This window comes from Acinonyx jubatus, chromosome B3, assembly GCF_027475565.1.
Source record: "Acinonyx jubatus isolate Ajub_Pintada_27869175 chromosome B3, VMU_Ajub_asm_v1.0, whole genome shotgun sequence".
Lineage (NCBI taxonomy): Eukaryota > Metazoa > Chordata > Mammalia > Carnivora > Felidae > Acinonyx > Acinonyx jubatus.
The window spans coordinates 27,852,829-27,866,790 of record NC_069386.1 but is presented as its reverse complement, the minus strand read 5'-3'; the positions used below and the strand labels follow the sequence as shown (position 1 = coordinate 27,866,790).

General features: G+C 37.8%; 1 protein-coding gene across 9 annotated transcripts in view; it reads left to right on the top strand.

Moving 5' to 3' along the window:
- TUBGCP5 (tubulin gamma complex associated protein 5) overlaps positions 1-13,962 on the top strand; it is a 64,753-nt gene that overhangs the window by 27,390 nt on the left and 23,401 nt on the right. For 5 of the 9 annotated variants that reach the window (XR_008299030.1, XR_001432118.3, XM_015085017.3 and 2 more), the window contains exon 7: positions 13,705-13,812. The exons of 2 other annotated variants lie outside the window; for them this stretch is intronic. Coding sequence is in view for 5 of the 7 variants with exons in the window: in XM_015085017.3 (XP_014940503.1) it covers positions 13,705-13,812 (108 nt within the window). In the remaining 2 variants the exon portion in view is untranslated. The remainder of the gene's footprint in view (positions 1-13,704; positions 13,813-13,962) is intronic. 2 more of the 9 variants (XM_027067851.2, XM_015085018.3) reach the window with 1 other exon arrangement.

Here is a 13,962-nt window from a genome sequence, read left to right as displayed (position 1 = left end):
AAATGTCGATACTACCCAAAGCAATCTACATATTCAATGGAATCCCTATCAAAGTAACACCAGCATTCTTCACAGAGCTAGAACAGATAATCCTAAAATTTGTATGGAACCAGAAAAGACCCTGAATAGCCAAAGCAATCTTGAAAAAGAAAACCAAAGCAGGAGGCATCATAATCCCAGACTTAAAGCTATACTACAAAGCTGTAGTCATCAAGACAGTATGGTACTGGCACAAGAACAGACACTCAGATCAATGGAATAGAATAGAGAACCCAGAAATAGACCCACAAACATGGGCAACTAATCTTTGACAAAGCAAGAAAGAATATCCAATGGAATAAAGACAGTCTCTTCAGCAAGTGATGCTGGGAAAACTGGACAAAGCCATGCAGAAGAATGAACCTGGACCACTTTCTTACACCATACACAAAAGTAAACTCAAAGTGGATGAAAGACCTCAATGTAAGACAGGAAGCCATCAAAATCCTCAAGGAGAAAGAAGGCAAAAATCTCTTTGATCTTGACCACAGCAGAGTTTTACTCAACACGTCTCCGGAGGCAAGGGAAACAAAAGCAAAAATGAACTCTTGACCTCATCAAAATAAAAAGCTTCTGCACAGCTAAGGAAACAATCAGCAAAACTAAAAGGCAACTGAGATTTTCCTGGTGGGGAGGGGGAAGATGGCGGCGTAGGAGGAGGGCGGGCTCACCGCATCCGGCTGATCACTTAGATTCCACCTACACCTGCCTAAATAACCCAGAAAACCGCTAGAAGACTAGCAGAGCGGAGTCTCCGGAGCCAAGCGCAGACGAGAGGCCCATGGAAGAGGGTAGGAAGGGTGGCAAGGCGGTGCGTGCTACACGGACTGGCGGGAGGGAGCTGGGGCGGAGGGGTGGCCCGCTGGCCAAGCAGAGACCCCGAGTCTGGCTTGCAAAAGCGGAGGGGCCAGACGGAGTGTGTTCAGACAGCGAGCGGGACTTAACATCTGGAAGGTTGTAAGTTAACAGCTCTGCTCAGAGAGCGGGAAGGCTGGAGGACAACGGGAGGGAGAGTTGCTGAGTCCTGGGAGGACAGAGCTCAGTTTGGTGGGGAACAAAGGTGCTCGCCAGCACCATCTCCCTCATCCATTCTCCAGCCAAAATCCCAAAGGGAACCAGTTCCTGCCAGGGAACTTGCTTGCACCACGCAAACACCCAACGCTGTGCTTCTGCAGACCCACACCTCCGGCGGCAGGCCTGACTCCCTCCCGCTTCTGCAGGGCCCCTCCTGAAGTGGATCACTGAAGGAGAAGCGCGCTAAGCCTGCCCCTCCCGCCCCTGTGCACCTTGCCTATCTACCCCAGCTAATATGCCAGATCCCCAGCACCATAAGCCTGGCAAGGGTGCAAGTAGCCCAGATGGGCCACCCCACCCCACAGTGAATCCCACCCCTAGGAGAGGAAAAGAGAAGGCACACACCAGTCTGACTGTGGCCCCAGCAGTGGGCTGGGGGCAGACATCAGGTCTGACTGCGGCCCCGCCCACCAACGTGAGTTATGCCAGACAGCACAGGGGAACTGCCCTGCAGTTCCGCACCACTCCAGGAGCTATCCAAAATGACCAAACGGAAGAATTCTCCTCAAAAGAATCTCCCAAGAAATAACAACAGCTAACGAACTGATCAAAAAGGATTTGAACAATTTAACAGAAAGTGAATTTAGAATAATAGTCATAAAATTAATCTCTGGGCTTGAAAACAGTATAGAGGACAGCAGAGAATCTTGCTAAAGAGATCAAGTGACTAAGGCACAGTCGGGAGGAGCTGAAAAACGCTTTAAACGAAATGCAAAATAAAATGGAAACGATGACGGCTCAGATTGAAGAGGCAGAGGAGAGAATAGGTGAACTAGAAGATAAAATTATGGAAAAAGAAGCAGCTGAGAAAAAGAGAGATAAAAAAAATCCAGGAGTATGAGGGGAAATTTAGAGAAATAAGTGATGCACTAAAGAGAAATAATATACGCATAATTGATATTCCAGAGGAGGAAAAGAGAGGGAAAGGTGCTGAAGGTGTACTTGAAGAAATAATAGCTGAGAACTTCCCTGATTTGGGGAAGGAAAAAGGCATTGAAATCCAAGAGGCACAGAGAACTCCCTTCAGATGTAACTTGAATCGATCTTCTGCATGACATACCATAGTGAAACTGGCAAAATACAAGGATAAGGTGAAAATTCTGAAAGCAGCAAGGGATAAACGTGCTCTAACATATAAAGGGAGACCTGTAAGACTCCTGACCGATCTCTCTTCTGAAACTTGGCAGGTCAGAAATGAATGGCAGGAGATCTTCAATGTGACGAACAACAAAAATATGCAGCCGAGAATCCTTTACTAGCAAGTCTGTCATTTAGAATAGAAGGAGAGATAAAGGTCTTCCCAAACAAACAAAAACTGAAGGAATTTGTTACCACTAGACCAGCCCTACAAGAGATCCTAAAGGGGATCCTGTGAGACATTGCTACAAGCATAAAACATACAGACATCACAATGATTCTAAACCCATATCTTCTATAATAACACCGAATGTAAATGGACTAAATGCGCCAACCAAAAGACATAGGGTATCAGAATGGATAAAAAAAAAAAAGACCCATCTATTTGCTCTCTACAAGAGACTCATTTTAGACTTGAGGACACCTTCAGATTGAGAGTGTGGGGATGGAGAACTATCTATCATGCTACTGGAAGTCAAAAGAAAGCTGCAGTAGCCATACTTATATCAGACAAACTAGACTTTAAATTAAAGGCTGTAACAAGAGATGAAGAAGGGCATTATATAATAATTACAGGGTCTATCCATCAGGAAGAGCTAACAATTATAAATGTCTATGCGCCAAATATGGGAGCCCCCAAATATATAAAACAATTACTCATAAACATAAGCAACCTTATTGATAAGAATGTGGTAATTGCAGGGGACTTTAATACTCCAATTACAACAAAGGATAGATCATCTAGACACAGGATCAATAAAGGGCCCTGAATGATACATTGGATCAGATGGACTTGACAGATGTATTTAGAACTCTGCATCCCAAAGCAACAGAATATACTTTCTTCTTGAGTGCACATGGAACATTCTCCAAGATAGATCACATACTGGGTCACAAAACAGCCCTTCATATGTATGCAAGAATTGAAATCATACCATGCATATTTTCAGACCACAATGCTATAAAGCTTGAAATCAACCACAGGAAAAAGTCTGGAAAACCTCCAAAAGCATGGAGGTTAAAGAACACCCTACTAAAGAATGAGTGGGTCAACCAGGCACTTAGAGAAGAAATTAAAATATATATGGAAACAAACGAAAATGAAAATACAACAATCCAAACGCTTTGGGATGCAGCGAAGACAGTCCTGAGAGGAAAATACATTGCAATCCAGGCCTATTTCAAGAAACAAGAAAAATCCCAAGTACAAAATCTAACAGCACACCTAAAGGAAATAGAAGTAGAACAGCAAAGACACCCCAAACCCAGCAGAAGAAGAGAAATAATAAAGATCAGAGCAGAAATAAACAATATAGAATCTACAAAAACTGTAGAGCAGATTAACGAAACCAAGAGTTGGTTTTTTGAAAATACAAACAAAATTGATAAACCTCTAGTCAGGCTTCTCAAAAAGAAAAGGGAGATGACCCAAATAGATAAAATCGTGAATGAAAATGGAATTATTACAACCAATCCCTCAGAGATACAAGCAATTATCAGGGAATACTATGAGAAATTATGCCAACAAACTGGACAACCTGGAAGAAATGGACAAATTCCTAAACACCCACACGCTTCTAAAACTTAATCAGGAGGCAATAGAAAGCTTTTGAACAGACCCATAACCAGTGAAGAAATTGAATCGGTTATCAAAAATCTCCCAAGAAATAAAGAGTCCAGGACCAGATGGCTTCCCAGGGGAGTTCTACCAGATGTTTAAAGCAGAAATAATACCTATCTTTCTCAAGCTATTCCAAAAAATAGAAAGGGAAGGAAAACTTCCAGACTCATTCTATGAAGCCAGTATTACTTTGATTCCTAAACCAAACAGAGACCCAGTAAAAAAAGAGAACTACAGGCCAATATCCCTGATGAATATGGATGCAAAAATTCTCAATAAGATACTAGCAAATCAAATTCAACAGCATATGAAAAGAATTATTCACCATGATCAAGTGGGATTCATTCCTGGGATGCAGCGCTGGTTCAACATTTGCAAATCAATCAACGTGATACATCACATTAATAAAAGAAAAGATAAGAACCATATGATCTTGTCAGTTGATGCAGAAAAGGCCTTTGACAAAATTCAGCATCCTTGCTTAATAAAAACCCTCGAGAAATTCAGGATAGAAGGAACATACTTAAAGATTATAAAAGCCATTTATGAAAAGCACACAGCTATCATCATCCTCAATGAGGAAAAACTGAGAGCTTTTTCCCTGAGATCAGGAACACGACAGGGATGTCCACTCTCACCGCTGTTGTTTAACATAGTGTTGGAAGTTCTAGCATCAGCAATCAGACAACAAAAGGCAATCAAAGGCATCAAAATTGGCAAAGATGAAGTCAAGCTTTCACTTTTTGCAGATGACATGCTATTATACATGGAAAATCCGATAGACTCCACCAAAAGTCTGCTAGAACTGAATCATGAATTCAGCAAAGTTGCAGGATACAAAATCAATGTACAGAAATCAGTTGCATTCATATACACTAATAATGAAGCAACAGAAAGACAAATAAAGAAACTGATCCCATTCACAATTGCACCAAGAAGCATAAAATACCTAGGAATATATCTAACCAAAGATGTAAAAGACCTGTATGCTGAAAACTATAGAAAGCTTATGAAGGAAATCGAAAAATATATAAAGAAATGGAAAAACGTTCCGTGCTCATGGGTTGGAAGAATAAATATTGTTAAAATGTCAATACTACCCAAAGCTATCTACACATTCAATGCAATCCCAATCAAAATTGCACCAGCATTCTTCTCGAAACTAAAACAAGCAATCCTAAAATTCATATGGAACCACAAAAGGCCCCGAATAGCCAAAGTAATTTTGAAGAAGACCAAAGCAGGAGGCATCACAATCCCAGACTTTAGCCTCTACTACAAAGCTGTAATCATCAAGACAGCATGGTATTGGCACAAAAACAGACACATAGGCCAATGGAATAGAACAGAAACCCCAGAACTAGACCCACAAACGTATGGCCAACTAATCTTTGACAAAGCAGGAAAGAACATCCAATGGAAAAAAGACAGTCTCTTTAACAAATGGTGCTGGGAGAACTGGACAGCAACATGCAGAAGAATGAAACTAGACCACTTTCTCACACCATTCACAGAAATAAACTCAAAATGTATGAAGGACCTGAATGTGAGACAGGAAACCATCAAAACCCTAGAGGAGAAAGCAGGAAAAGACCTCTCTGACCTCAGCCGTAGCAATTTCTTACTTGACACATCCCCAAAGGCAAGGGAATTAAAAGCAAAAATGAACTACTGGGACCTTATGAAGATAAAAAGCTTCTGCACAGCAAAGGAAACAACCAACAAAACTAAAAGGCAACCAAAGGAATGGGAAAAGATATTTGCAAATGACATATCGGACAAAGGGCTAGTATCCAAAATCTATAAAGAGCTCACCAAACTCCACACCCGAAAAACAAATAACCAGTGAAGAAATGGGCAGAAAACATGAATAGACACTTCTCTAAAGAAGACATCCGGATGGCCAACAGGCACATGAAAAGATGCTCAACGTCGCTCCTTATCAGGGAAATACAAATCAAAACCACACTCAGATATCACCTCACGCCAGTCAGAGTGGCTAAAATGAACAAATCAGGAGACTATAGATGCTGGAGAGGATGCGGAGAAACGGGAACCCTCTTGCACTGTTGGTGGGAATGCAAATTGGTGCAGCCACTCTGGAAAACAGTGTGGAGGTTCCTCAGAAAATTAAAAATAGACCTACCCTATGACCCAGCAATAGCACTGCTAGGAATTTACCCAAGGGATACAGGAGTACTGATGCCTCGGGGCACTTGTACCCCAATGTTTATAGCAGCACTCTCAACAATAGCCAAATTATGGAAAGAGCCTAAATGTCCATCAACTGATGAATGGGTAAAGCAATTGTGGTTTATATACACAATGGAGTACTACGTGGCAATGGGAAAGAACAAAATATGGCCCTTTGTAGCAACATGGATGGAACTGGAGAGTGTGATGCTAAGTGAAATAAGCCATACAGAGAAAGACAGATACCATATGTTTTCACTCTTATGTGGATCCTGAGTAACTTAACAGAAACCCACGGGGGAGGTGAAGGAAAGAGAAAAAGAGGTTAGAGTGGGAGAGAGCCAAAGCATAAGAGACTCTTAAAAACTGAGAACAAACTGAGGGTTGATGGGGGGTGGGGGGGGGAGGGTGGGTGATGGGTATTGAGGAGGGCACCTTTTGGGATGAGCACTGGGTGTTGTATGGAAACCAATTTGACAATAAATTTCATATATTGAAAAATAAAAGGTGATTTATAAAACAAAAAAAAAACATGCAACTGATGGAATGGGAGAAGATACTTGCAAATGACATATCAGATAAAGGGTTAGTATCCAAAATCTACAAAGAACTTGTCAAACAATGCCCAAAAAAGAAATAATCCAGTGAAGAAATGGGAAAAGACATGAATAGACACTTCTCCAAAGAAGACATCCAGGTGGCCAACAGACACATGAAAAAATGCTCAACATCACTCATCATCATGGAAATACAAATCAAACCCACAATGAGATACCACCTTACATCTGTCAGAATGGCTAACATTAACATCTCAGGCAACAACAGATGTTGGCAAGGATGCAGGTAAGGAGCATCTCTTTTGCATTGTTGGTGGGAATGCAAGCTGTTGCAGCCACTCTGGAAACAGTATAGAGGTTCCTCAAAAAACTAAAAATAAAACTACCCTACGACCCAGCAATTGCACTACTAGGCATTTATCCAAGGGATACAGGTGTGCTGTTTCGAAGGGACACATGAACCCCCATGTTTATAGCAGCACTATCAACAATAGCCAAAATATGGAAAGAACCCAAATGTCCATCGATGGATGAATGGATAAAGAAATGGTATATATATACAATGGAGTATTATTCAGCAATGAAAAAGAATGAAATCTTGCCATTTGCAACTACATGGATGGAACTGGAGGGTATTTTGCTCAGTGAAATTAGTCAGAGAAAGACAAAACTCATATGACTTCACTCATATGAGGACTTTAAGAGACAAAACAGATGAACATAGGGAAGCAAAACAAAAATAATATACAAACAGGGAGGGGGACAAAACAAAACAGACTCATAAATGTGGAGAACAAATAGGGTTGCTGGAGGGGTTGTGGGAGGGGGGATGGGCTAAATGGGTAGGGGCATTAAGGAATCTACTGAAATCATTGCTTTAATATATAGTAACTAGTTTGGATGTAAATTTTAAATAATAAAAAATAAAGTTAAAAAAAATACTGATTATAGGCACCTCACTCGGGTAGTCTTATTTTTAGTAGGTTAGCATTTCAGGTGATTCTGCAATGGGTCATAGATCTCACTTTGGAAAACATTGAGATAAATATTTATGAATTGGAATCCTACTTGAGATCCCAGAACTGTTATATCATTTAACTAAATGATTTTAAATATTTTTGAAAGAAGTGTGCTTATCAAAAGGGCATTTTGATACGTTAATAGCATTTAATGACTATACATTAAATTTTTGACTTATTGAAATTTTGTTATTTGTGGGAGTATCTGTTAAAAGTCACTGGTTTTGGGTAATATTTAAATTTTTTTGCAACAAAATTCAGTTTCACAGAAAGCCAACAAAATACAAAATGATATATTAAAGAATGGGTTTGGATAGATAATTTTTTGCCTTATAGGAGCTGATGAAAATCATTAACAAAAGTTTCTGAACATGTATATCAACATAAGCAAATATATGTAAACAAAAATGTAGTTTGAGTTGGAAGATTTTGGAAACAGGCAAATCACAATTGTGGATTGCCTTGTTCTTCATTCAGTCTTTTTTTCTTTCTTTTGAATTTTTTTTTTTTAGTTGAAGTATAATGACACAATTTTATATTAGTTTCAGGTGTACAGCATAGTGACTTGAAATTGTATACGTTATAAAATGCTCACCACCCTTAAATGTAGCTATTATCTGTCACCATACAAAGTTATTACAATATTATTGACTGTATTCCCTATGCTGTACTCTTCATCCCAGTAACTTATTTTATGACTGAAAGTTTTTACCTCTAAATCTCTTTCTAGTTCCACCCATCCCCCCCATCCCTCTTCCCTCTGGCAAACACTAGTTCTCTGTGTTTACAAGTCTTTTTCTATTTGTTTTGTTTTGTTTTGTAGATTCCACATATAAGTGAAATCGTATTTGTCTTTCTCTGACTTATTTTAATACCCTCTTGGTCAATCCACGTTGTCATGAATAGCAAGATTTCATTATTTTTTGTTGCAGAATAGTAGTTCAACCTCTATATACACCACGTTTTTTTTTTAATCCATTCATCTATTGATGGATTTAGGTTGGCTATTGTAAATAATGCTGTAATAAACATACAAGTCCATATATTGTCTCAAATTAGTGTTTTCATTTTCTTTGGGTAAGTACCCAGAATTGTAATTACTGGGTCAGTGGTATTTCTATTTTAATTTTTTGAAGAAATTCCGTACCATTTTCTACAGTGGTCACACCAATTTATTTTCCCACCAGGAATGCACAAAGGATCCCTTTATTCCACATCCTTCTCAAAACTTCTTATTGTTACTTCTTGTCTTTTTGATTAGCCATCCTAGATAATGTAAGATTATATCTCATTGTGGTTTTGATTTACATTTCCTTGATAGTAATGCTGAGCATCTTCTCATGTGTGTCTCTTTGCCGTCTGTACATCATCTTTGGAGAACTATTCAGGACCTCTGCCCATTTTTTAATCAGAGTATTGGGGAGTTTTGGTGTTGGGTTGTATAAGCTGTTTATATATTTTGAATGTTAACCATTTGTTGGATATATCATTTGCACAGATCTTCTCCATTCAGTAGATTGCCTTTTCATTTTGTTGATGGTTTCCTTTGCTGTGCAAAACCTTTTTATTTTGATGTAGTCCCAATAATTTATTTTTGCTTTTGTTTTCTTTGCCTTGGGAGACATATGTAGAGAAATATTGCTAATATTGATGTCCAAGAGATTACTGTCTGTTTTTTTGTTGTTTTTGTTTTTAGGAGTTTTGTAGTTTCAGGTCTTCCATTAGATACTTAATCCATTTTGAGTTTATCTTTGTATATGGCATAACATAGTCATCTAGTGTCATTATTTTGCATGTAGCTGTCCAGGTTTTTTAATACCATTCTTAGAAGAAACTCTCCTTTCCCCATTGTATATTCTTGCCTCCTTTGTCATAGACTAATTGAGCATATAAACATGGATTTATTTCTGGTCTCTCATTTCTATTCCATTGATCTATGTGTTTGTTTTTGTGTCCATACCATACTGTTTTGATTACTGTAACTTTGTAGTATAGTTTGAAAACTGGGATTGTGATACCTCCAGCTTTGTTCTTTCTCAAGGTTATTTTGGCTATGGGGCGAATTTTGTGGTTCCGTACAAATTTTAGGATTGTTTGTTCTGGTTCTGTGAAAAATGCTCTCGGTATTTTGAAAGAGATAGCATTGAATTTATAGACTGCTTTGGATGGCATTATGGACATTTTAACAGTATTCTTCCAATCCGTGATAAGGGTATATGTTTACATTTATTTGTGTTGTCTTCAGTTTCTTTCATCAGTGTCTTATAGTTTTCAGAGTACAGGTCTTTCAGCTCTTTGGTTAGTTTTATTCCTAAGTATTTTATTATTTTTGGTGTGATTATAAGTGGGATTTTTTTTTCTTAATTTCTTTTTCTGCTACTTTGTTGTTAGTATATAGAAACACAACAGTTTTCCTTATATTTAAAAAAAAATTTTTTTTAATGTTTATTTATTTTTGCGGCAGAGAGAGAGAGGGATACACAGGATTGGAAGCAGGATCCGGGCTCTGAGCTGTCAGCACAGAGCCCAATGCAGGGCTCAAACCCACAAACCATGAGATCATGACCTGAGAGCCGAAGTTTGACGCTTATCCAAGTGAGCCACCCAGGCGCCCCAACACTCTTCCTTATATTAATTTCTGTATCCTATAATGTAACTGAATTCATTTATTAGTTCTAATAGGCTTTTTTGGTAGAGCCTTTAGGGTTTTCAATACATAGTATCATATCATCTGCAAATAGTGACAGTTTTCTTTCTTACCCAATTTGGATGCTTTTTAGTTCTTTCTTTTATCTGTTTGCTATGGCTAGGACTTCCAGTATTATGTTGAATAAAAGTGGTGAGAGACTTGTTTCTATTGAGAGTTTTCAGCTTTTCACCATTGAGTATGATATTACCTGTGGGTTTTTTATATGTGGCCTTTATTATGTTGAGTTATATTTCCTCCACATCCACTTTGCCGAGAGTTTTTGTCATGAACGGATGTTGAATTTTGTCAGATGCTTTTTCTGCTTCTACTGAGGTGATATTTTATCCTTCATTTTGTTAATGTGGTTGTATCATGTTGATTGATTTGCAAATATTGATCCATCCTTACATTTCTGGGGAAAATTGTAGTTGATCATCATGGTTGGTGATATTCTTAATGTATGTTGAAATCAGTTTGCTAATATTTGTTGATGATTTTTGCATCTGTGTTCATCAAGGATATTGGCCTATCAAATTTTTTGTGATGTCTTTATCTGGTTTTGGTATCAGAGTAATGCTGGCCTAATGAAATGAATTTGAGTTTTTTTTTTTTCTATTTTGAAATAGTTTGAGAAGAATAGTTATTAACTCTTTTTTTAATAATTTGGTGAAATTCACCTAGGAAGTCATCTGGTCCTAGACCTCTGTTTATTGGGAGTTTTTTGATTGCTGATTCAATTTTGTTACTAGTAATTAGTCTGTTTGGATTTTCTATTTCTTCCTTATTCAAGGTTAGAAAATTGTATGTTTCTAGAAATTTATCCATTTCTTCTAGGTTGTCCAATTGGTGGCATATAATTTTTCATAGTAGTCTCTTACAAAATTCTTTTTGTTTCTATGCTATTGGTTGTAACTTCTCTTTCATTTCTGATTTTGTTATTTTGAATCCTTTTGATGAGTCTGTCTAAAGGTTTATCAATTCTTTTTTATCTTTTCAAAAACCAGCTCTTAATTTCATTGATCTTTTCTACTTTTCTATCTCTATTTCATTTATTTCTGTTCTATTTTGTCTGAGTTACTTTCTTCTACTAACTTTGGGTTTTGTTTGTTCTTGTTTTTCTAGTTCCTTTAGGTATAAGATAGGATGGCTTATTTGAGAATTTTCTTGATTCTTTTAAAAAAAAATTTTTTTTTTAACGTTTATTTTTATTTTTGAGACGGAGAGAGACAGAGCATGAACGGGGAAGGGTCACAGAGAGAGGGAGACACAGAATCTGAAACAGGCTTCAGGCTCTGAGCTGTCAGCACAGAGCCCGACACGGGGCTTGAACTCACGGACTGCGAGATCATGACTTGGGCCAAAGTCGGACGCTTTCTTGATTCTTAAGAAAAGCCTGTATCATTATAAACTTCCCTCATAGAACTGCTTTTATGACTCCCAAAGATTTTCAACTTTATGTTACCATTTTCCTTTGTCTGCATATATTTTTTAATTTTCTCCTTGTTTCCTTCATTGACCCATTGGTTGTTTAATATCATTTTGTTTAGTTTGCACGTGTTTTGGGTTTTTTTCCCCAGCTTTCTTAATTAATTTCTAATTTCATACCATTGTGCTCAGAAAAGATACTTGATGTGATTTCCGTCTTAAATCTATTGAGACTTATTTTATGGCCTAACATGTGATCTGTCCTGGAGAGTGTTCCATGTGCCCTCAAAAAGTACATATATTCTGCTGATTTGGGAAGAAATATTCTGCATCTATTAAATTCATCTGATCTGTTGTGTGGTTCAAAGCCACTGAAGTCTGTTTTCTCTGATGTAAGTATTGCTGCACCAGGTTTTGGGGGGTATGGGGGAGTGGGGAACTGATATTTGCATGGAATATCTTTTTTCATTCTCTCACTTTTCAGTAGGCTGTATGTGTCTTGGGTCTGAAGTGAATCTCTTGTAGGCAGCATGTAGATGGACTTACCTTTTTTATCCATTCAGTCATTCTATGTCTTTTCATTGGAGCATTGAGTTCATTTACATTTGAAGTAATTATTGATAGGTATGTAAGTATTGTTTTTTGGTAATTGTTTTCTGTTTTTGTGGTTCTTTCCTGTTCTCTGCTCTCTTCCATAATGATTGATGAATTTTTTTAGTGTTCTCCTTGTATTCTTTTCTCTTTTTTGTGTATCTTCTATATTTTTTTGGTTTTTGGTTGTTATGAGGTTCATATATAACATCCCAGATATATAACACATTTGAAAGGCACATTTTCACTCTACCTCCCCACATTAAACTTTTATACTAGGTTTATAAGTGATTGATCTACCAACTTTATTATGTGTTTACCAGTAAAATTTTTCCCTTTCATAATTTTCTTCTACTCATAGCCTTTTCTTTTCTGCTTAAAGAAATCCCAATTAAAAAAATAAATTAAAAAAAAAAGAAATCCCCTTAACATTTCTTATAGGCCAGTTTAGTGATGATGAACTCCTTTAGCTTTTTTTTTTTTTTAATATCTCTCCATAAATTCTGAATAACAGTCTTGCTGGGTAGAGTATTCTTGGTTGTAGGTTTTTTTCTTTCAGCACTTTGTATATATCATTGCCACTCCCTTCTTACCTGCAAAGTTTCTGCTGAAAAGTTAGCTGATAGCCTTATGGAGTTCCCTTGTACAAAACTAGTTGCTTTTTCTTTCTTCTTTTAAGTCTCTCTCTTTATCTTTAATTTTTGACATTCTATGTTATGTGTCTTGATGTGAACCTCCTTGGTTCATCTTTTTTCAGGCTTTCTGTACTTGGACCTGGGTATCCAACATCCTTGAACCTGGATGTCCATTTCCTTCCCCAGGTTAAAGAAGTTTTCAGCTATCGTATTTTCAGATAATTTTTTTGCCCCTTTCTCTCTCTCTTCTCCTTCTTGGATCACTATAATGTAAATGTTAGTATGCTTATTGCTGTCTCAGAGGTATAACCTAACCTTGTTGTTATTGTTTTTAATTCTTTTTTTCTTTTTGCTGTTCCATTATTTTGCTTTCCGTTATTCTGTCTTAGCTACTGCTATCTAGCTGCTTCTAGATAGCTTCTAGACATCCTCTAATCTGCTGTTAATTCCTTCTAGTGTTTATTTTATTTCAGTCATTGTATTCTTAAGCTCTGATTGGTTCTTTTTATATTTTCCATCCCTTTGTTGAAGTTCTAAGTTCATCCACTCTTTTCTCAAGTCCCATGAGGATCTCTATGATTATTACTTTCAACTCTTTATCAGCTAGATTACATTTCTCTGTTTCACTTAGTTCAAAAGTTGTTTTGTCTTATTATTTCATTTGGAATATATTCCCTGGCCTTCTCATTTTGTTTCACTTTCTGTGTTTGTTTCTATGAATTAGGTGGAACACCTACGTCTTCCGGTCTTGAAGGTATGGCCATGTATAGGAACATCCCCTGCATAGACTGTATGTCTGGAAACGTAGGCTGGCTGGCTGGAGATATAGCAGGTGCGGGATGAAGATCTGGGGGCAGTCTGTATCAGGGGTACCCCGATGGTCCAGTTGAACAGCCACAAATCTGGCTGCTCCATGCAGGGGGCCCTGTCATAACAGCTGGCGCTAGAGCAAGCACAGGCCAGGGTGTCCCCAGGATACTCC